Source organism: Prionailurus bengalensis, chromosome E4 (genome assembly GCF_016509475.1).
Source record: "Prionailurus bengalensis isolate Pbe53 chromosome E4, Fcat_Pben_1.1_paternal_pri, whole genome shotgun sequence".
NCBI lineage: Eukaryota > Metazoa > Chordata > Mammalia > Carnivora > Felidae > Prionailurus > Prionailurus bengalensis.
Window position 1 is genome coordinate 2,805,802 of NC_057360.1, and position 23,103 is coordinate 2,828,904.

Here is a 23,103-nt window from a genome sequence, read left to right on the forward strand (position 1 = left end):
GCAGCACATACAAAGATCATAAGAGACTACTATGAACAATTACATGCCAGCAAACTGGATAACCTAGAAAAACGGATAGATTTATAGAAACATAAAACCAAACAAAACTGAATTGTGAATAAATTAAAAAATCTAAACAGACCAATAATGCTAAAGATACCGAATAATCAAAAACCTCCAAACAAAGAAAAACCCAGGACCTGGTGGTTTTACTGGTGAATTCTAACAAGCCTTGTAAAAAGAATTAACACCAATCCTTCTTGAACTCTTCCAAAAAATGAAAGAGGAGGGAATACGTTCAAACTCATTTTATGAGACCAGCACTACACTGATACCACAGCCAAAGAGCGCCGAAAGCAAAAATCAACAAGTGGGACAACATTGAACTTACTTCTGGAGAGCAAAGGAAACCATCCGCAACATAAAAAGGCAACCTAATGGATGGGAGAAAATACCTGCGAATCACATATCTGAGAAGGGGTTAATACAGAAAATATATTTTAGAAACTTGTAAAACTCAATGGCAAACAAACAGTCTGGTTAAAAAATGAGCAGAAGATCTGAATAGACTTTTTCTTTTTTTTTTTTTTCCCTAAAGAAGACATAAAGATGGCCAACAGGTACATGAAAAGGTGCTCAACGTCATAAATTATCGGGTCAATGCCAATCAAAACCATGATGAGGTATCACCTCGCACCTGTTGGAATGGCTGCTGTCCAAAGACAAGATATAACAAGTGTTGTTATAAACAAGTGTTATAAACAAGTGTTGCAGATAAAAAGGAATATTTGTGCACTGTTAGTGGAAACGTAAATTGGTACAGCCACTTTGGAACACATGGAGGCTCTTCAAAAAATTGCAAATAGGGGCACCTGGGTGGCTTGGTCGATTAAGCGCCCCACTTCAGTTCAGGTCACAGTCTCATGGTCATGGCCCCGTGCTGGGCTCTGTGCTGCCAGCTCGGAGCCTGGAGCCTGCTTCCGATGCTGTGTCTCCCTCTCTCTCTGCCCCTCCCCCGGTTGCAGTCTGTCTCTGTCTCTCTCAAAAATTAATTAATTAATTAATTAAAAATAGAACTACCGGAGGATCTAGCAATTCCACTTCTGATTATTTATCCAAAGAAAACAAAAACACTGAATTGAAAAGATATGCATTCCATGTTCACTGCAGCATCATTCACAAGCATCAAGACATAGAAGAACTTAAATGTCCGATGATGGATATGTGGATAAATAAAACGTGGGGTGTGTGCACAATGGAATACCACTTAGCCATTAAAATAAGCACTATCTTGCCATTGGCAACAAAGTGGATGGACCTTGAGGGAATTATGCTAAATAAAGGCAGTCAGAGAAAGACAAATACTGCATGATCTCACTCAATGTGTGGCATCTAAAATAACCAAAAAAGTGAACTCAGAGAACAAATTGGTGGTTCCAAGAGGCAGGGGTGCAAGGGCATGTTAAAGGAGTGAAGGTGATCACAGGTACAAATTTCTAGTTACATAATGCCTAAGTCCCGGGGAGGCGATGCACAGCATGAGGACTACAGCTAATAATTCTGTACCACATACTGAAAAGTCGTTGAGAGAGTAGCTCTTAAAATTTCTAAGCACAAGAAAAAAAATCTGTAACTACGTGTGCTGATGGTAACTGGACTTCCTGTGGTGGTCATTTCACAATATATACAAATACCGAACCATTATGTGCACACCTAAAACTAATTAATATAATGTTGTATGTCAACTATATCTCAAAAAGGAAACAGAAAAATAAAAGAATGAAAACAAAAACAAAGGCAGTACAAAAAAACAAAAAAAAAGAAAGGCAGAAAACCAAAGACCAATATTCTTCATGTATACGAATGCCAAAATCCTTAACAAAATACTAGGAATAAAATTCAGTAACACATAAAAATAATTATACACCATGACCAGTGATGTATATATTCCAGGGATGTAAGTTTGGTCCAATACTTCAAAATCAACCAATCTAATCCACCATATTTATAGGCTAACAAAAGGGGGAAAAAAATCACATGTTCATATCGATAAACGCAGAAAAAATACTTGACAAATTTCGACAACTATCTGTGATAAAAACTCTCAGAAATACCGAAATAGATGTGTACATCTGACTTGGTAAAGAGCACCTATAAAAAATGTGTAGCTAATATTACGCTTGAGGGCAAAACACTGAAGGCTTCCCCCTAAGACTGGGAAGAAAGCCAGGATGTATATTCTCATCACTCTTCTCCAACACAGCGCTGGGGATTCTAGCCAGTAGAGCAAAAAGAAATGAAAAGCACACAGATCAAAGAGGCAAAAACACAACCATCCTATTTGCAGATGCATGATGATTAGCACAGAAAATCCTAAGGATTCAATCAATTAAAAAGGAATCAATTAGGGGCGCCTGGGTGGCTCAGTCGGTTGGGCGTCCGACTTTGGCTCAGGTCATGATTTCACGGTTCTTGAGTTCGAGCCCTGCGTCAGGCTCTGTGCTGACAGCTTGGAGACTGCTTCAGATTCTGTGTCTCCCTCTCTCTCTGCCCCTCCCCTGCTCATGCTCTGTCTCTCTCTGTCTCAAAAATAAATAAAACATTAAAAAAAAATTTTCTTAGGAAATCAATTAAAAAAAAAAAACACCCTCTGAGAGCTAATAAAATGGGCTTACTCATCTCAATCTATATTACCTGTCTGAAGATAAATCCCTAACCATCCCAGCTGGTCACTTTTTTCAGTGTCAAATAACTAACACATTCAGTGCTCTTGATGTTTTATTGTTGATAGCAAAGCAAAGCAAATGATTCTGCATATTTCCAAACACCTTAACTGTAGAAAATAAAGCTACAGAAATTTGATAAAGAGATATCTCTTAGGAAGAGAGCCACTTAAAAAAAATAAACAGCATAAATTATGGTCAAATTTAAGAGCTCCATGTGTATTTCTTTTTTTTTTTTTTTTAATTTTTTTTTCAACGTTTATTTATTTTTGGGACAGAGAGAGACAGAGCATGAATGGGGGAGGGGCAGAGAGAGAGGGAGACACAGAATCAGAAACAGGCTCCAGGCTCCGAGCCATCAGCCCAGAGCCCGACGCGGGGCTCGAACTCATGGACCGGGAGATCGTGACCTGGCTGAAGTCGGACGCTTAACCAACTGCGCCACCCAGGCGCCCCTCCATGTGTATTTCATATAAGCAAAGTATTAACATGGCATTCAAACAGTCCTTTTTAGGGGTGCCTGGGGGGCTCAGGCGGTTAAGCATCCGAATTCAGCTCAGATCATGATCTCACGGTTCGTGGGTTCGAGCCCTGCATCGGGCTCTGTGTCTCCCTCTCTCTCTGCCCTTCCCCCACTCACGTGCTCGCTTGCTCTCTCTCCTCCCCCTTCAAATAAACATTAAAAATTTTTTTAAATAGTTATTTTCATAAAAGATCCTATCTCAGATTCTTCTTCTCCTTCACTTACTTTGGTCTTAAAACGGCCTTTCTGGAGAGGCCTGACTATCTTGGTTAAGCCAGTACCTTCTCTCTCTCCTTATGCTGAGACCAGGTGCCATGCCTCTAAACCCTGCAAAAGGCTCCCATTACACTGACAGAAAAAAAAACCCCAAAAACCTTGTGAGACTGTACTGATGAGGGCACAAGCCCTACCCAACCCTCTGTTCTCCACCCTGCCTCCATCATCCTGCCTGCTAGCTCATCCTGCTCCAGCCACGCCGTCCGAACTCCTGAGGCGCATTCTGACTTCGGGGCCTTTGCACCGGCTGGTCCTTCTGCGTGGAACGTGTGCTTCCCATTTAACTGCACACTTGCCCCTTACCTGCTTCAAGTTGTTGCTCACCTGTCAACTTCTCGGCGAGGCTTACCCCCAGGCCAGCCTGCATAAGATGACACAACTCCCCATCCTGGATTTCTGACCCCTTCTCCGTATTCTGCTCTAAGTACTCACCACCTTCCAACATAGTGTGTCATTTACAGAGTTACATAGTTACTGTCTTATGTCTGTTGGGTGCCTTCCAGTCTCGCAAGAACAGAGTTCTGCCACTGTCATCGTCATCGTGCTTAGAACCGCATCCCAAGAGCCTCAAACCACACCTGCTCCCCAGCAGGTGCTCAATCAGTATTTGCTGAACGAACGGACTCAACGCACGAATGGACGGAACGGACATATCGACACTTGTCTGAATTAATTTACTTAAATCTCGTCAATGTGCCGAAAGGAACTGTTACAGAGAAAATAAAAGTTCGTGTCTTGCTGTCCGCATACATGCAGTTTCCTTGTCTACACTGTCCTTCTTCCTGACTCCCGACACTCCCTCCCCTGTTCCTGTATATGCTCAGCCAGACAAGTTCCAGCTAAACCTCCCAAACTAATACATCTTCTCAAAGCACCATCTTTGTTGGCATGAACCTTGGTGAGGCGCCCCTCCTGATCCTCCCCAGGGACCTATGCTCATGTTTCTCATATACTGCAGAAACTATTTTTTCCCATACCGAAATGTGAGTTCCTTGACAGCAGAAACCATTCTGATTTGCTCTCCCCTTCCTGGTGCAGAGCTCACATTACATAACATGAGACAGGCACTCAGTATATATTTTGTGTGTAAAAAGCATTTTTTTTTAAACCTACTAATCTGAATGAATAGTGAATCACAGAAATTTACCTCTTACTTGTTTCCTTAGTTTCTCAATTTCTTCTTTTAAGGTTTTGATCTCTAAATCTTTGCTTGCCGTGAGTGGACCGTCAGCAGTTGAATACTGCAGCGCTTGAACAGTCTGTGTTGACTCTTTAAAAAAAAAGGAATAAAGGATAAAATGAGAAATATGGCCATATTAAAAATTTTTTTAACTAACAGCAATATATTTCTTTTTTTTAATGTTAATTTATTTATGCTGAGACCAAGCGAGCAGGGGAGGGGCAGAGAGAGAGGGAGACAGAATCCCAAGGAGGCTCTGCACTGTCAGCACAGAGCTCAACACGGGGTTCGAACTCATGAACCGTGAGATCATGACCTGAGCCGAAATGAAGAGTCAGATGCCTAACCAACTGAGCCACCCAGGCGCCCCAATATATTTCTTTCTAGAGAAATCCATATATAATTCTACTGATCAAAACATCTACTCAAAAAGCATGCAAACACATCACAATTAAATCCCAAAACTCCAACACATGTGTCTTTAAAAGTATAACAGACGTAGGAAAGGACTGGCCTTCTACCAAACACAGCAGGTGCACTTCACCAGCGACTCAACCCATTCAGGTCCCTTTCATTCTAGCAAGAAGGGTCATCATGTGGTAACCCAAAAACTTCCTGGGTCAGATGATGCATTAAAAACAGTCTGGTGTGTGAAGGGAGGTTTAGAGATGTTAACACCAGTTGACCTTGAAAAATGCAGGGGGTTTGGGGCACTGATCCTCCCCCATGCAGTTGAGAATCTGTGTATGACTTTTTTTTTGAAATTTTTAAAATGTTTATTTATTTTTGAGAGAGAGAGAGAGAGATAGAGCATGAGCAGGGAGAGGCAGAGAGAGAGGGAGACAAAGAATCCGAAGCAGGCTCCAGGCTCTGAGCTGCCAGCACAGAGCCTGACACGGGGTTCGAACCCACGGACTGTGAGATCGTGGGATCAGAGCCAAAGTCCGACGCTTAACTGACTGAGCCACCCAGGCGCCCCGAAAATCTGTGTATGAGCTTTGACTCCCCGAAAACTTAACTACTAATAGCCTCCTGATGATCAGAAGCCTAACCAATAACATAAACTGCCGATTAACACAGATTTTGTAATCTATGTGCGTTATACACTGTATTCTTACGATAACGTAAGCCAGAGAAACGAAAATGTTACTGAGAAAATCATGAGGAAGAGAAAACACATTTACAGTATGATACCGTATTTATCAAAAAGGAAGTAAGTGCACAGGACCACGCAGTTCAAAGCTGCACCGCTTCAAGGGTCGAGTGTATATAATGTACGGAAATGCCAGCCTCCAGATTTTATGTATGACTCTGGCTCATCAATTTAGCTAAAACAGATTACTTTATCTTGCGGTTCTACTCAGAAGATGCAAAGTATTAAAGAAATGTTAACTCTACTGAAGTGTTTTTCCAGATATTAGCAGAAGATCTGGAGAAAACGCAAACTTTAAAGAATTTTACGTCAGAAACAAACCGCCCTGTGCTACAACAGTTGCAGCACTATTTTATGGAGGGTTGGCCACAGTAAGTCTCCACCTTCACCGTAATCGTCTGTCACCACAAATCATGACTCATTGCTTTATACCAGTTACGCTATTTTATACTGCTTTATGTGACTTACATTATTTCTATGGCATATTATTACTTATAGATATTACTTATATTTTACACACACACACACACACACACACACACACAAGCTCCAAAACATTGCAGCCTTCAAAGGAGGGGGGTTTTCTAATTAATTTTCACCATCTGTACAGAGAATAGTATCATCATCTTTCTATGCACGGTGGCCGATAAATATTTGTTAACTTGAACTAAAGGTGTAAGATATACCTATCGCGCATCCGACTGTGATCTTCTGCATCCAATAAGTACATCTTATACGTTTATTTCTGGGTTCAAAACATGGTAAATATTGGTATATTTGGTATTTCTTATTTTTAAAGAAACATCCCTTGTTTGTTTTAAGAAGACACCGAAGTTGGGAGTAGAAGGGAGATCTAAAAATAGCCCTGGGGTACTAGTAACAGCTACTTTTCTCCCTAGACTCCACTTCCGGTCTGCTAAAACGCCCATTACCTGTCTGCTGGGGTTATTAGCCATTCTTATTCTCTGAATAACAATTTCGCACATTGTTCACTGCGCTTCTTACCATTACGACCCTTTTCATTACTCCTAGTAAACTCTCACATCAAAATAGACAATGCACCCAACACTCTGGCTTTCTGGCACACAAACCCCCAAGGCAGACACTGTTGGGGCTTTTTACCCAGAAGCGATTCCCCTCTCACTGCTTGTGAACCACACTCCGGCATCAGGCTCCAAGGCAGACCAGCCAAAGATAGAAGACGCTTCGAATCAATCATGGTAGTCCCACGCTACGTGCCGAGTACCGGTTAAGAATTGGGTATGTGACCTAGTTAGAACTCCCAGTGCCTTGAGAAGAAGTCCCCTAGGGGCTTCCTGGAAGAGTTTTAATCTCCTGTGGAGTAAGAGATGGATGAAAGGAAAGGAACCTTCTTTCGGTCTCCGCACGTGTGCGCACACGAGGTCTGGGACTTGGGCAGTACGGCAGAATCGGGAGGGGAGAGCCGTGAACATCAAAGGGAAGCTAAGCCCCAAATTGGTCCCGCAATGGTCTACTTCTGCCGTCCTGAGATAACAAATCCATATTATTTAAGAAGTCTATCACTTGCAGCCCAAAACAACCTAGCTGGGAGACTTTTCTCCGGCTACACCGCCAGATCCCCACGGCTCCTGCCTCACGTGAACCTAGAAATGTGTATGTGTGCAGGTGGCGGGGGGGGTGGTGTTCATACAGGCACGGGACCAAGAAAGCTCAGCGTCGTACAGAACGTGAAGCAGGCTCCCGTGTCACAGAGTGGAACTGCTCCTCTGCTGGCGGTTGGCCCACGGAGAAGTGCTCCCGGAAGCCCGGCCGAGACTCGGTAACCGCACGGCCTCCGAGACCTTGACTGCAGCTACACCTCTCTCTGTCTCTTATCTCCACAGTGTACTTACTCGAGGGACCACCTCACTGATTCCTCGTTCCCGAGAGATCGAATCCACTGTTGTGACATTATTCGGTCTTTTTCTCTTTTCTTCCTTATTTGCCCGGGTTAGATCCCGTGGTCCATCGCTACAGGAACTGCTCTGCAAACCCACCTTCGGCCTGTCTGCCCTCCGCTCCTCGGTGACAAGGCCTGGAAGGCGCCCGTGTCGGCCGAATGGGACTCTCCCGCTCCATGCTTCCGTCACGGAGGCTGACAAAGTGGCTGAAGGAAACGCAGTCACCTGACACTCACGTCTGCCAACACTGACCATCTGGCGACGACTGGCGGTCCCAAACCATTTCCCCAGAGCACGCGGTCTTCTGTGACCTGGCCAGCTCACGCGGTGTCTTCATCTTGACAAAAATCTCACGGTCTCCACCTTCCTTGTTCGCGGTTGACGGGCCCTGCTTTGTATTTGATGTTGCGTCTGCGTCCTCAAAGTAGAAAGTACGCGCTGCAAGGGCCAGTACTGTCCTCTTTTTCTGTTCACCGTCACCCCCCCAGTCGTGTGCAGAACAGTTCTCGGGCCGTCAGTGTTCAATAAACAGCTGGTAAATGGATGGGAGTAGCTTACGCGTAAACTGTGCCACTGCACGAAATGGGTGTTGATACAAAAGACCATGATGTCTTATTTCCACTGGGTTTGCTTTGTGAAACGATACCACCCACACAGAACGATACCGCCTAAGAACACGTGAGATCATTTAAAACATCCCCAAAGCCTCCTATACAGCAATCTTCTCATTCAGAACAGGAAGGAGTAGGAAGCACCAGGCCATTGCTCCATCACTCCTGCTGCAAAAAGTCCAAGAATGTAACTTGCAAAAATCTTATTTTTACAGAAATCAAGTATCTGAGAGAGCAGAGAGGTCGCAGGACAATGAAACAGGGAAGGAACAGCCATTCTGAGGCGAGAAGACTCTGGCAGCTGGCTCCGATTTCTGAACTTTACCCAGTTCTGTGGCCAGGCTTAGGCCCCAGCTTGCCCTAAACGGAGCGCGATTATGCTGGAGGAAAAACACACCAGAGCTTCTGGAGAATGGGTGGGGCTGCTGAAACAACTCGGAAACCTCCAGATCCCTAAATATGTGCTGCTATTTTCATCATGGTGTCTTTGTTGTATCTGGAGACTGCGTGGGAAGTCAGGGGCTTCTAAAGTGCAGACTAAAATCTCCTCCGGTACTAGAGTATTTGAGAAACAAGAGTCTTGCCTCAGGAGAAGAGTCTGTCTCAAATACGTGGCCAGTCTCCCCATCAACACATTTGCCAAATAGGAAAAGGGCACAGGGTAGGAGGCTGAAGGGCAGAGTGAATCGCCCACACTTTACAGAGTGAGGAAGAGAGCCCCAGCCTGGCTCTTTCTAGATCTCCCTTTGTGATACTTGAACCCGGAGGTAGGCTGAGCCAATGAAATCTGCAAGCCAGCCTTGTCCTAGCTCAATTCCCGGTTAGAGGGAGCTCTAGGAGAAACTGAAAACTTGTGCTACAGCGCCATCTTCTGGAAAACAAAAGAAAGGCTCCTGAATGACAACCTGTTGAACCCTTAGAATCCAAGGAGACAAAACCTTCCCTAAGTAAGAAAGGTGTCTGCTACTTCAAGTGTGACCACAGAGGTACATTTCATGACGCACTATGAGAAAACCACAGTGATACGGTTTCACAAAAAGAAAGGACTGTTTTCCAGCAACTAAATTCAAAGACATGAAGCACTGTGTTCTCACAGATAAAAAATTCAAAATGGCGGTTAGGAAGAAATTCAATGAACTATGAGAAAACTCAGAAAGGCAACTCAGTAAACTCAGGAATAAAATTAGCGAACAGAAGGAGTACTTTACAAAAGAGGCTGAAATTATGAGAAAAACACAAACAAAAATTCTGAAGCTGAAGGACTCAATATATGAGGCTGAAAAATGTGTGACCAAACACTGGGGGCACCTGGGGGGGCTCAGTGGGTTGAGCACAGATTCTTGGTTTCAGCTCAGGTCACCATCTCATGGGTCGTGGAACTGAGCCCCGTGTCGGGCTCCGCGCCAAGCGTGCAGCCTGCCTGGATTCTCCCTCTCTCTCCCTCTGCCCCTCCTCTCTGCTCATGCTCACTCTCTCTCTCGCTCTCTTTCTAAAAATAAATGTTAAAAAATTTTTTTTTAAAAAGCACTGAAAACAGAGCAGATCAAGAAGCAGATCAAAGAGAATACATGATTTGGAGGGGGGGAATCTAGAAATGATTCAGGTGGAAGAGAAGAGAGATCTGAGATTTTTAAAAAGTGAAGAAACTCCCCAAGAGTTACCATACTCTATCAGACAAGCGAACCTGAGGAAAATGAGGATACCACAGGGAGGTGGTTTATTTAAAGAAAAAATAGCTGAGAACTTCCCCAAACTGGAAGAACTGGTCATGAAAGTCCACGCAGCCGAATAGGACACATTACTATCTCAATGAAAAAAGATCTTCACTAACACACCTTATAATGAAACTGTCAAGAGTCAATGGTAAAGAATTTTTTTAAAGTTTCTTTTGAGACAGAGAAAGAGAGAGAGAGAGAGAACAAACATGCATGCGAGCAGGGAAGGGGCAGAGAAAGAAGGAGACAGAGAATCCCAAGCATGCTCTGTACTGTCAGTGCACAACCCAATCTCATGAACCATGAGATCATGAGCTGAAATCAAGAGTCAGACATTTAACCAACTGAGTCACCCAGGAGCCCCATCAATGGTAAAAAAATTTTTAAAGCACCCAGGGGGAAAGGGACATGACTTACACCCATTAGGCTATCAACAGATTTCTCGGCAGAAACCACAGAGCAGGAGAGAGTGGAATGACATATCCAAAGTACTGACAGATAAAAACCACCAGCCAAGAATATTCTATCCAGCAAAGTTATCCTTCTGACATGAAGGAGAGATAAAGGCTTTCCAAGAAAACAATAGCTAAGGTAACTCACCACCACAGACCTGCCTTCAAGAAATGTTGAAAGGAGCTCTTAAAACTGAAACAAGGGGCGCGTGGGTGGCTCAGGCTGTTGAGCGTCCAACTTCGGCTCAGGTCATGATTTCACAGTTTGTGAGTTTGAGCCCCATCTTGGACTCTGTGCGGACAGCTCAGAGCCTGAAGCCTGCTTCGGATTCTGTGTCTCCCTCTCTCTCTGCCCCTCCCCTGCTTATGCTCTATCTCTCAAAAATAAATAAACATAAAAAAAATTAAAAAAAAAACAGAAAATGAAAGCACACAAAATTCTGATTCAGATGACAGACATTCAGAACTAGAAAACCGTAACCCTATTTCAGAATAGTGTGTCACATACTTAATGATAGCATAAATATTAAAGGAAAGGAGCATTTAAAATAACTACAGCTACTACAATTTTACTTTTTAAAGTTTATGTATTTTTGAGAGAGAGAGAGACAAAGTGTGAGTGGGGGAGAGGCAGAGAGGCGGGGGGGACACAGAATTCGAAGCAGGCTCCAGGCTCTGAGCTGTCAGCACAGAGCCCGACGTGGGGCTCGGACTCACAAACCCTAAGATCATGACCTGAGCCAAAGTCAGATGCTTAATGACTGAGCCACGCAGGCGCCCCTAGCTACTACAATTTGATAACAAATTCACAGCATAAGAAGAGAAAACTTGTGATACCAAAAGTATAAAAGGGAAGGCATAAAAGGATGGAATCTTTATAGGTGAATGAAGCTGCTATCATCAGAGTCAGGACTATTTTATCTATGAGACATTTTACGTTAACTTCATGGTCACCACATGGCAAAAATCTAGAGCAGAGGCACAAAAGATTAAAACAGGAAGGAGCCAATCACCATGGAAAACCACCAACTGGCAAAGGCAGACAGAAGGAGAAGTTAAAGGAAACAACGGAGAGACAAAATAACCAGAAGGCAAAAGAGAAAATGGCAGTAGTGAGTGCTTACAAATCAATAATCCCCCTAAAAATAATTGGATCGCACTCACCAACAAGAAGGCATGGAGCAGGGGGAAGGATTTCAGAAACAAACAAACAAGACCCAAATATATATGCTGCCTAAAGGAGACCTATCAGCTCTGAAGATACACACAGGCTCCAAGCGAAGGGAGGGAAGATAATACTCCAAGCAAGCGAAAACCAAAACCAAGTGGGAACAGCCATACTTCTTTCAAACAAGAGAGACTTCAAGCCAGAAATGGTAACAAGACAAAGGTCATTGTAGAAAAACAAAAGGGTCAATACGTTAACAAGATATAATAATCTGGGGCGCCTGGGTGTCTCAGTGGGTTAAGTGTCCAACTCTTGATTTTGGCTCAGGTCATGATCTCTCGGTTGGATTGAGCCCCACATGGGGGGCTCTGAGCTGACAGCATGGAGCCTGCTTGGGATTCTCTCTCCCTCTCTCTGCCCCTCTCCCACCACTCACATTCTTTCTCTTTCTCAAAATAAATATTTTTTTTTAATTTTTTTTTTCAACGTTTATTTATTTTCGGGACAGAGAGAGACAGAGCATGAACGGGGGAGGGGCAGAGAGAGAGGGAGACACAGAATTGGAAGCAGGCTCCAGGCTCTGAGCCATCAGCCCAGAGCCTGACGCGGGGCTCGAACTCACGGACCGCGAGATCGTGACCTGGCTGAAGTCGGACGCTTAACCGACTGCGCCACCCAGGCGCCCCAAAATAAATATTTTTTTTAAAAAGAAGATATAACTGTAAATGTATACACTCCCAACACCCAAGTACCGAAACATATTAAGCAAGTACTAACAGATCTTAAGGAAGAAAAAGACGATACAATAATAGTAGGTGACTTCAATACCCCACTATTAACAATGGATAAATGGTCCAGACAGAAAATCAGCAAGGAAATGTTGCAATTGAACCCTACTTTAGAACAAAGGGACTTAACAGACATTACAGAACATTCCATCCAACAGAAGCAGAATACACATTCTTAAGTGACAGCAGGAGAGGCTCCAGGACAGATCACGACAGGACATAAAACAAATATCAGAAAATTTAAAAAGAAATTATACCATCTTTTCTGACCACAATGGTATGAAATTAGAAATCAAAAAGAGGAAGGTGAGAAGAACTACAAATATGTGCAAATTAAATGATTCTAAACAACCACTGGGTCAAAGAAGAAATCAGAAAAGAAATAAAAAATTTTCTCAAGACAAATGAAAACGAAAATACAAACATATCGAAGAGGAAGTTTTTTTTTTCTTTAAAAAAGTTTACTGACATTCTATGCAGTGAACGTACTGTGCAGTATTAGTTTCCGGAAAAGATTTCAGTGGCTCATCACTCACATACAACACCCAGTGCTCATCACACCACGTGTGCTCCGTAACACCCACCACCCATCTAGCCCATCCCCCACCCACCTCCCCTCCAGCAACCTTCAGTTTGTTCTCTGAAAGCTGATAGCAAAAATGACCATATTAATAAATTAGAGAGATTTCAAATAACCTAATTTACACTTCAAGGAACTAAAAAAAGAAGAACAAATTAAGTCCAAAGTTAGCAAATGGGAGGTAAAAATAAGGTTCAGAGCAGAAACAAATGAAATAGAGACCAGAAAAATAGCAGAAAGGATTGAAGAAACTAAGAGCTGGTTCTTGGAAAAAATAAACTACACAGACAAACCTTTAGCTACACTAAGAAAAAAAGAGGAGACTCAAATAAAATTAAAGAGATGGGGGCGCCCAGGTGGCTCAGGCGGTTAAGTGTCCGACTTCAGCTCAGGTCATGATCTCACAGTTCATGAATTTGAGACCCGCAAAGGGCTCCCTGCTGTAAGCACAGGGCCTGCTTTGTACCCTCTGTCCCCCCCCTCTCTCTCTGTCCTTTCCCTGCTTGCTCTCTTTTTTTAAAAAATGTCTATCCACTCTTGAGAGAAAGAGAGAGGGAGAGAGAGGGAGGGAGGGAGGTAGGGAGGGAGGGAGGCAGGCATGAGCAGGGGAGGGGCAGAGAGACGGAGATACAGAATCCCAAGCAGGTTCCAGCTCTGAGCTGTCAGCACAGAGCCCAACACGGGGCTCGAACCCACAGATGAGACCATGACTTGAGCCGAAATTGGATGCCCAACCGACTGAGCCACCCAGGTGCTCCTCCCTGCTTACTCTTTCTCTCAAAAATAAATAAATATCTTGGGGTGCCTGGGTGGCTCAGGTGGTTAAGTGTCTGACTTCGGCTCAGGTCATGATCTCATGGTTCATGAATTCAAGCCCCACATCAGGCTCTGTGCTGACAGCTCAGAGCCTGGAGCCTGCCTCAGATTCTGTGGCTCCTTCTCTCTCTCTGCTCCTCCCTGGCTCACACTCTCTCTCTCTCTCTCTCAAAAATAAACAAAAAAATTAGAAAAAAAAAAAAATCCAAAAAAAAAAAAAAAGAGGAAGAAATGAAGAGACATTACAACTTAAACGACAGAAATATATAGGATCATATACTATGAACAATTATAGGCCAGGATATTATGCAACCAGAAGAGATGGATACATTTCTAGAAACACACAACCTACCAAGACTGACTCAGGAAGAAAGAGAAAGTCTGAACAGACCAGTAACGAATAATGTGATTGAATCAGTAACCAAAAACCTCCCAACACAGAAATCTCTAGGAACTGACAGCTTCACTGGTGAATTCTACCGAACATTTAAGAAAAACTAACAATCTTCCTCAAACTCTTCAAAATAATGAGGAGGAGGGAACATTTCCAAGTTCTTTCTAGAAGGCCTTGATACCAAAACCAGAGAAGACCACAAAAAACTATAGACCAGTATCTCTGATGAATATAGATGTAAAAATTCTCAACAAAATATTAGCAAGCCAAAGTCAAGAACGCAGTCATAGGATTATATATCACGACAAAGTGGGATTTATCTCTGGGATGCAAGGGTGGTCCAATATACGCAAATCAATAAACGTCACAGATCACCTCAATAAAAGATAAAAATCACACACTCATCTCAACAGACACAGAAAAAGCATCTGACAAAACGCAACATCCTTTCGTGATAAAAAACCTTAAGAGACTGGATATAGAAGGAACATAACAAAATAGGGCCATTTACAACAAAGTGACAACTAGCATTATACTCAATGGAGAAAAACTGAGAGCTTTTCCTCTAAGATCAGGAAGAGGACAAGGATGTCCTCTCTCTCTACTCCTATTCAATATAGTCCTGGAAGTGCTAGCCAGAGCAATCAGGCAAGACAAAGAAATAAAAGGCATGCAAATCAGAAAGAGAAAAGTAAAACTGTTACTATTTGTTGACATGATTTTACATATAGAAAATCCCCCAGAGCAAACCCAGATAACAGTTGGAACTAACCAACAATTTCAGCAAAGTTGCAGGATGCAAAATCAACACATAAACCTGTTGTATTCCTTTACAGTAATGATGAGACATTTGAAAAAGAAGTAAAGAAAACCATCCCATTCACAACAGCATCAAAAACAATAAACTACTCAGGAACGCTTTTAACCAAGAAGGACAAGATCTATCTGTACAATGGAAACCGTAAGAGCTTCCTGAGAAACAGAAGACGACACAAACAACTGGAAAGACATTGCACGTTCATAGATCACAAGTATTAATACCGTTAGAATGTTTACACTACCCAAAGCCACGTACAGATTTAACATAATATCCATCAAAACACCAAAAGGATTCTTCACAGAAACAGAAGAAACAATCCTAAACTCTGCTGTGGCATCACTAAAGACACTGCAGTCAGAGGGATCCTGACAAAAAGAACAAAGTCAGAGGTATCACGCTTCCTACTTTCAAACCACACTACAAAGCGATGATAATAAAAACAATACATTACGGGCTCAAACAGAACGAAACAGAGCCTGCGATCGAATTGTGGCAAACATGGTCAACTAATTCTGCAAGGGAGCCAAGGACACCCAATGGGGAAAGGACAGTCTCTTCAACAAATGGTGCTGGGGAAACGCGCAGAACAGCGAGAGTGGGCCCCTCTTGCACAAAAATTAACTCAAAATAGATCGAAGACTTAAACATAAAGACCTGACAGCATAAGACTTCTAGAAGTTTTCGAGAAGAGAACAGAGAAGAAGCTCCTGGACACTGGTCCTGGCAATGGTTTTCTGCATGACACCAAAAGCACGCGCAACAGACACAAAAACTAACAAATGGGACTGTCCCAAACACGGAAGCTTCCGTAAAGCAAAAGAAACAATTACTAAAATGAAAAGGCGACCTACAGAATGGGAGAAAATTTTTGCAAGTAACCAAGACGTGGAAACAACCTAAAGGTGCATCGGTGGATGAACGGATTAAAAACGATGGGGCATATGTACACAACGGAGTATTACTCGGCCACGAGAAAGGAAACGTCCTGCCGTGTGTGACAACATGGACGGACCCTGAGCGCACTGCACGGAGTGAAGCAGTCAGATGGAGAAGGACACACGCTGTACGATATCACTTCTATGTGAGATCTGAAACAGTCAAGCTCATAGAACAACAAAGAGTAAAACTGGTTACCGGGGACGGGGCAGGGTGGGGGGATGTCATTTCACGGTACAAACTCACAACAAGTAGGAGAGAAATCATAAAGATCTACGGAGCAGAGTGGTTAATACAGACAGCCGAGCTGCACTGTAATTATGTGACATGGGAGAAGGCACTAAACGGTCCTACGACAGCAATCTCGTTACAACAGATAAATGTATCAAATTAGTAAGTTGGACATCTTAAATTTACACAATGATATGCGGCAAATATATTTATTAGAATGTCAAAACAACTTGCATGATAAAGAGGAATTAATCCACATGCAGCGATCTTGGCAACTTATTGAAAAAATAGAAAGCAGTCTGTTTTATTGATGTCTGGGGAGTGTTTTTCTCTACGGGGCCTCTAAAAGTATAATAGCGAAATCTTATTATTGCAAAAACTTGACTCTTTCTCTCTTAAGAGTTACAAGCTTTTTGATTACATTCCTTCATTCACAAAAGGAGTTAAGTAAAATAAATTGTATGTTATGTCCTTTATTTTGGAGAAAATAAAGCAGGGAAGAGGGACAGTGAATGCTGAAGATAAAGCAAGATTAGCTTTCAGGGGTGCCTGGGTGGCTCAGTCAGTTAAGCGTCTGACTTCGGCTCAGGTCATGATCTCACGGTTCCTGGGTTCAAGTCCCACGTTGGGCTCTGTGCTGACAGCTCGGAGCCTGGAGCCTGGAGGCTGATTCAGACTCTGTGTCTCCTTCTCTCTGCCCCTCCCCTGCTCACACACTCTCTCTCTCAAAAACAAATAAACATTAAAAAAAAAAAAAAAGACTAGGTTTCAAATAGTGCAATCAGGAAAGGCCTCATTTAAAGGTAATATTCAGATAGAAACCTGAAGGAGGTAAGGGAATGAGCCATGTGAACACCAAAGGAAGACAATTTCAGGCAGGGCAACAACTAATGCCAAGGCCCTGAGGTGGGGATGTGCCAAGCTGTGGGAAGAACAGCCAAGGAGCCCAGGGTGGCTAGAGGCAGAAAGAAGGATGGGGCAGCAGGGGGGTAGGGGGACCTAGGAGGTGAAGTCAGAAAGGCAGGAAGAAGCCGGGCACAGACAGCGAGCCTGGCTGTTAAAGTGAGTGAGACGGAAAACCCCCGGGGTGGAGAAGAGGCCGTGAGGTAAAATGGTCTAAACTGTGCTCTAAGAGGATTGCTTGGCTGTTGTGTTGGAAACGGATCGGGAGGGTGGGGGAGGAGGGGCGCGGAAGGTGGGGGAACCAGCGAGAAGGCTGTCACGGAAGGCAGGGGACAGCGGTGGTGCTGTGAACAGGGAGGGGGCCGTGCAGCGAGCGATGCCCAGAGTCGGGATCCTCGGTGACAGCAGAGCCACCGGACTCGCTGGTGGCAGGATGTGAGCTGTGACAGAATGACAGGGCTTCCAGGTGCCTTGGAGGCTGCAGTTCTGGGCTCCTCGGCTCACGGGGTACTCGGAGGACCCTGGCATTCAGAGGTCAGAGCGCCGGGCAGAAATCGGGGAGCGAGACTGGGAATCACTGGTTCAACAGAAAACCAGGAGATTCGAGCGTCCCAGAGCCCAAAGAAAGAGCTCTCAGGAGGGGGCGTGGTCCGGTGAGTCAAATGCGGACAGGTGCGAAGACGCGGACCGGGCAGCACTGGCCAAGAGTCAACTTGACATAAGCACTCGTGAATTCGAAGTAGGATCGGTCAGCACACCACGTGTCCCCGGTACGTTACCATCGGCCACACAGGAGCAGACATAATGCATTTAAACAGAGCTGGGGTCCTGGCAAAGGAGGGACACGTAGAAGAGGGAGCAACAGAGGTGGGGGTCCCCATGAGGGGGCTAGGACTGACCACGGGGCAAGGTGACAGGCTTGTTGGTAACGACGGGACTGAAGGCATACTGGAGGCACCAAGGGGGGTTCACCAGACCAGCGTGAACAGGAGATCACGCAGGGTCTGCTTGAAATGGAGATTAATAAAGATTTTAGCTGCCAGAGTCTCAAGACTGGAGTGGATGAGATTGGGCGGAGGACAAGATCATTGGACGTGAACAATCAAGAGACCAAGAAGTCGGAATATTAAAGAGGTCTGCCAACATGCATTTTAAGGTCACCAAGTATTTGGGGCGCCTGGGTGGCTCAGTCGGTTACGCATCTGACTCCTGGTTGTTGGCTCAGGTCATGATCTCACGGTTCGTGAGTTTGAACCCTGCATGGGCTTCTACGTGGGATTCCCTCTCTCCTTCTCTCTCCGTCCCTCCCCTGCTCACGTTCTCTCTTTCTCAAAATAAGTACATAAACTTAAAATAGAAAGAAAGAAAGAAAGAAAGAAAGAAAGAAAGAAAGAAAGAAAGAAAAAGAGAAAGAAAGAAAGGGAACAAAATCACCAAGTATGAGGACAGGAGCGATGTCGCAGAGAGAGTGTGCTAGGAAGAGGAACTTTTTAGGATAAGGAAATATGGTAGGCACACCGAGCGGTACGCTAGGATGCGAAGGGCTCCTTGTCCCCAGACGTGTCTAGGTGCACACATACGCACCCGCGGGGGAGCAAGGGCTGTTTTGCGGTTTACTGTTAACGTCATGAGTTTACGTAAATGGTATCATACTGTATTCTGCGTGACTTTCTTCCATTGGATTTTTTCCCCCTCATAAAATAAACTTCTTTTCAAGATAAAACAACACTTACAATACACAGTTCCTAAAACTGTGAGTCCAATTCAAAACAGGGAAAAAATACCACCTTTAAAACATATTTACCTTGAAGCTTTCTGCTAAGTTCAAGTTTTTCCTGCTCAAGGCGCTTAATTCTTCTCTCATAAGCTTCCGTGGCCAAGTTGTTGTCCAGAGTCCTCTGAACGTTGACATCCAGGTCGAGGGAAGCGGGCCCGGCTGTCACTCGTAAACAGCTCCGATCAGAAAGAACACTGCGGAGACAAAACAAGGTGAGTTCACACAGAAACAGAAAGTCTGAAGGAGAAAAGAGCCTTTTGAACCTGTCCATTTAAAACATGGATTTAAATAGCTAATTACAGTTGGCCATCTCTGCAGTGACTGTAAAACACATTTTTTGCACAACTCAACACAAATGACTTTTTAGAAGAATTTTTAAGTGAAAAATCGTCCCACTTATCTTGAATTTTAATAACCACAAATCGTAAAGTGAAGTTTGCTGAAAACAAGGTGACCACCCAAGGGAAATCATAGTCCAAAGCACACATCATGTTCTCGCTATCAAAATTTGGATGCAAAAGTGAATGCTTTAATTCAATACTTAGCTAAAAATACGTAAAGTGTTGGACATCCAACAGCGAGCAAAAGAGACGCTTGCCCATGAAGAGCTTGGCTTCCAGGGACAGAAACAAACCAGACAAATGAGTAAAATCTTCAGGGCATTAGAGCTGCCTGCTAAGAGACAAAGCAGGGAAGGAGTGTGTGTGTGTGGGGGGGGGGGGTCGAGCATTAATGGGGAGGAAATAAAAATCTAGACAAAGTGGCCAGGCAGCTATCACTCAGAAAGGAACTCGGAAGAAAGTCCAGAGCGAGGAAGGGGACCAGCCAAGGGAGCCACAGGGGAATCAGCATTCCAGGCAGATGGAACAGAAGTGCAAAAGCTCTGAGGCGAGAGCGTGTCTGGCACATTCACAGGCCAGAAAGGAGACATGTGTGGCTGGAGTCGAGTAAGCAAGGTCGAGAGTAGGGAGAAACAGAAAGATAAAGGAAGCCAGTCGTGCAGGGCCTTGTGAGAAGTTTGGTTTGGATTAAGATACGAAGGCACTGGGCTTGGGAGGACAGTGGGGGCTGGTCCTGAACGGAGGGGCGATACGCTGTGACTTCTGGCAGGACCAGACGCGTTCAGAGAAATCCAAGAGACAACATTAGAAACACGTGAAGCGGGTGGTTGAGAGATGCTAAGTAGGAGAGAGCGGAGAGGTCTCTGCCGGGGACACACCAGCAAATTTCTGGCAGTGTGCCAGAGCGTAAGCGGGAAAGGTCCCAAGACTAAGCGCTGGGGCACAGGGCCAGAGACAGAGGAGTGGCCAGAGAGGTGAGAGGCGGCCAGGCAAGTGCCCCGGAAAACCCCCCAGTTCATCCACACAGACGAGAGCCGGCGGCCAGAGGGAGGCAGGTGGTCCACGTGTGAAGGAGCCTGCGGAAACCACCCGCCGCAACCTCTCCGTGAAGGAGGCGGCGAGGCTGCGAGGTGAGAGCATGGCGACAGAGGTTTCAGAGGAAAGTACAAAGCACGAAACAGTTACCGGGGGGAGCGGAAGAATGGGCACGGAGGGTAACACGGCACGCTTTCCAGGCAGCAAGAGGAGCGCGGGAGGTTGGTAACCACGAACTTAAGGAAGGACCAGCAAGAGCGGTCAGGTGTTTTTCTCTGGACCCTGAGCGGCACAGGTGCGGGCAGAAACGGGGACTGTAAGGATGATGTCACCTTAGCGAAACGACGTGACAGAGCAAGAGGCGGCCGAGGAGTCACGGGGCACACGAGTGATTACAATCGCACTCAGCTTAAGCCGGGTAAGGAGGAACGGGCAGCGGGCATCGGAGTGGTGGCCCGTGAGAAGACGGCCAAGGTGACGGGGCCTGCCTGGCACACGGGGTGTATTTGCTCAAGAGCAAGGGACTCTTCCAGTTGGTGCTCGTGGCTAAGAGTAAGATTCTGAGCTCTACTGTCCTTCTTTCTCCTCCAAAATCACTTAAAGTCCTCGTGTGTTTAACTTTTTCCTGCAGTAGCTTCATCCTGTATTGAAATTTTTTGTTTTTTTTCAAGGCTTTCTTGTACAGATTTTAAAACCTCAGTTCATTTTAATGGGCTTTAAGCTGTCCAAAGTACGTTAACTTTTCAAACTTACCAGCTACTAGTGTATGTGAAACCAACAAACGGCAGGTGGTGGCCAGAAAAGGCGGTATGTGTGGGGGGGGGCATCGTTTCCTAAGGGACGAGAAAACATCTGGTAAGAAATAAGCGACTGTGACCTGCAGGCCGATCCACATATGAGACGTCAAGCGGAAATACGGGCCCGTTGGATTTAGAAACCCCGATCTGGTTTGGTGCAGATGCGTAGTGACGTACGATAAAATTCTAATAAAAACGAAAATCGAGACTGAAAGGCTGACGCCGAGAGTCCAGTCATTAATCACGTATTCATACCTGCCGATCTGCCTCGTCGCTAAGAATTATTTGTGACTCGAAATCAATACTCACAGTCCTTCTGCACTCGCTCAGGGACGTATGCAAGGAAACAAACAAACAAAACCGAGCTGCCCGGGGCCTACGTTCGCAGCTGGGACTGGACAGGGAGGCGTTCTGCCTTCCTGGGTCAGCTGAGACACTACCAACCCGTGCTCTTTCCGGGGCCTACGTGTGCCATGTCTTTCACAGTTTTCTGCCCTGCAGGCACAGGGCCCAAGAGCCATCCGGCCCTCCTAAGCAAGGCGGCTGCGGCGTGCCCTACGAAGAAGTACGTGCGTTAGACAAGCTCTGTTCGGGCGCGAGTTACATGGCCGCTGGCTGTGAATTCGAACTTCATCAATCAACAGTATACATGAAATAAAGTGACTTTAAATAGAAACATACATAAAACAAGGTTATGTATTGACTGGCTGATCAAAAGACCAGAGGCTCACAAGAACCTAACCGTGAGTTTCCCCTAGGAGTTTCCCTGGTTCACTAACACAGGGTACAGAGAAACCTAGTTGAACATGTAACTACCATGATCAGAATCGACTGTACCACGTATCGAATTTGGAAGGACTCAAATTTCTGTTAATGGTAAATACAACTCCTATAATAAGAAAGAAACTGATGAGGAAAGCCCAGAGAGGGAAGCATAAGAAGTTCTTAACTGCCTTGCATATGCTACTTACTGAACAGTGAAAAGTGACATAAAATTAATATAAAAATTCTTAGTGTAGAATTAAAACCATAAGAAATAAAACAGTGGAATAAAAAATAAAGTTCAAATCAAGAAGACAGGGCCCCCGGGTGGCTCAGTCAGTTAAGTGGCCGACTCTTGATTTCAGCTGGGGTCATGATCTCACGGTTCTGAGTTCGAGCTCCACATCTGGGCTCCACACTGATGGTGTGGAGCCTGCCTGGGATTCTCTCTCCCTTTCTCTCTCTCTCTCTCTCTCTCTCTCCCTCTCTCTGCCCCTCCCCCACTTGTGTTCTCTCTCCCTCTCTTTCTCTCTCTCAAAATAAACTTAAAAAAAAAAAAAAAAAAAAAGACTAACCAGACAAAAACCATAAAATCATGCATTCTTCTTGTCCCAAATTGCACCTATGTAACCTAAAGGTTTGGAGGAGGGGTTGAGGACCTAACAGGCCCGTAAGCCCCAGGTGGTTGAAGGCCTGGCTACCCTGTCGGTCTGCCACCACCCCAGGTAAGGCCGGGACCTCAGGACAGGCAGGCCGTAGATTTCCACCCCCTTCTTTCCCCACAACTTTGTTATCTCTCAAGACACCACCACCGGGCATGGGCAGCTCTCCCAATGGCATCAGCAGAAGCAGCTTCCTGCCAACGTTCGACGGCCCCAACCAAGCTGATGGAAGGCGGTGGGGGCGCTTGTTAACCAAAGCTCAGGTTCTTATGAATAAATGCTTCTCAATTTATTTACCCCGGGTGATTTGTCAAGCCCCGCAATGGTCCAGTACCATGGCGCTCTTGAAGGAGAGATTGGCCAAACTCCTCACTCTGCCATCATGAGTCCACTTTTCTAAGCAGCTAATTTCTCCTCTTCCTCGGAAACCTAAGGCATCACTGACCTAATGAGTAAATCGTGAAGCTGAATTCTGCTCCTTGTCATGAACAAACATGTTCACCTCAGTGGACTCTCTTAATCGCTTCACGTCTGGGAG

At 44.9% G+C, this 23,103-nt stretch overlaps 1 protein-coding gene across 17 annotated transcripts in view; it reads right to left on the minus strand.

Annotated features, from left to right (window-relative positions):
• The window catches only part of CDC42BPA (CDC42 binding protein kinase alpha), a 321,754-nt gene that overhangs the window by 138,537 nt on the left and 160,114 nt on the right, over nt 1-23,103 (minus strand). For all 17 annotated transcript variants that reach the window (XM_043568805.1, XM_043568804.1, XM_043568800.1 and 14 more), the window contains 3 exons: nt 21,098-21,177; nt 18,996-19,162; nt 4,670-4,792 (listed from right to left, as the gene is read on the minus strand). In XM_043568805.1, coding sequence (XP_043424740.1) covers nt 4,670-4,792; nt 18,996-19,162; nt 21,098-21,177 — 370 coding nt within the window. The remainder of the gene's footprint in view (nt 1-4,669; nt 4,793-18,995; nt 19,163-21,097; nt 21,178-23,103) is intronic.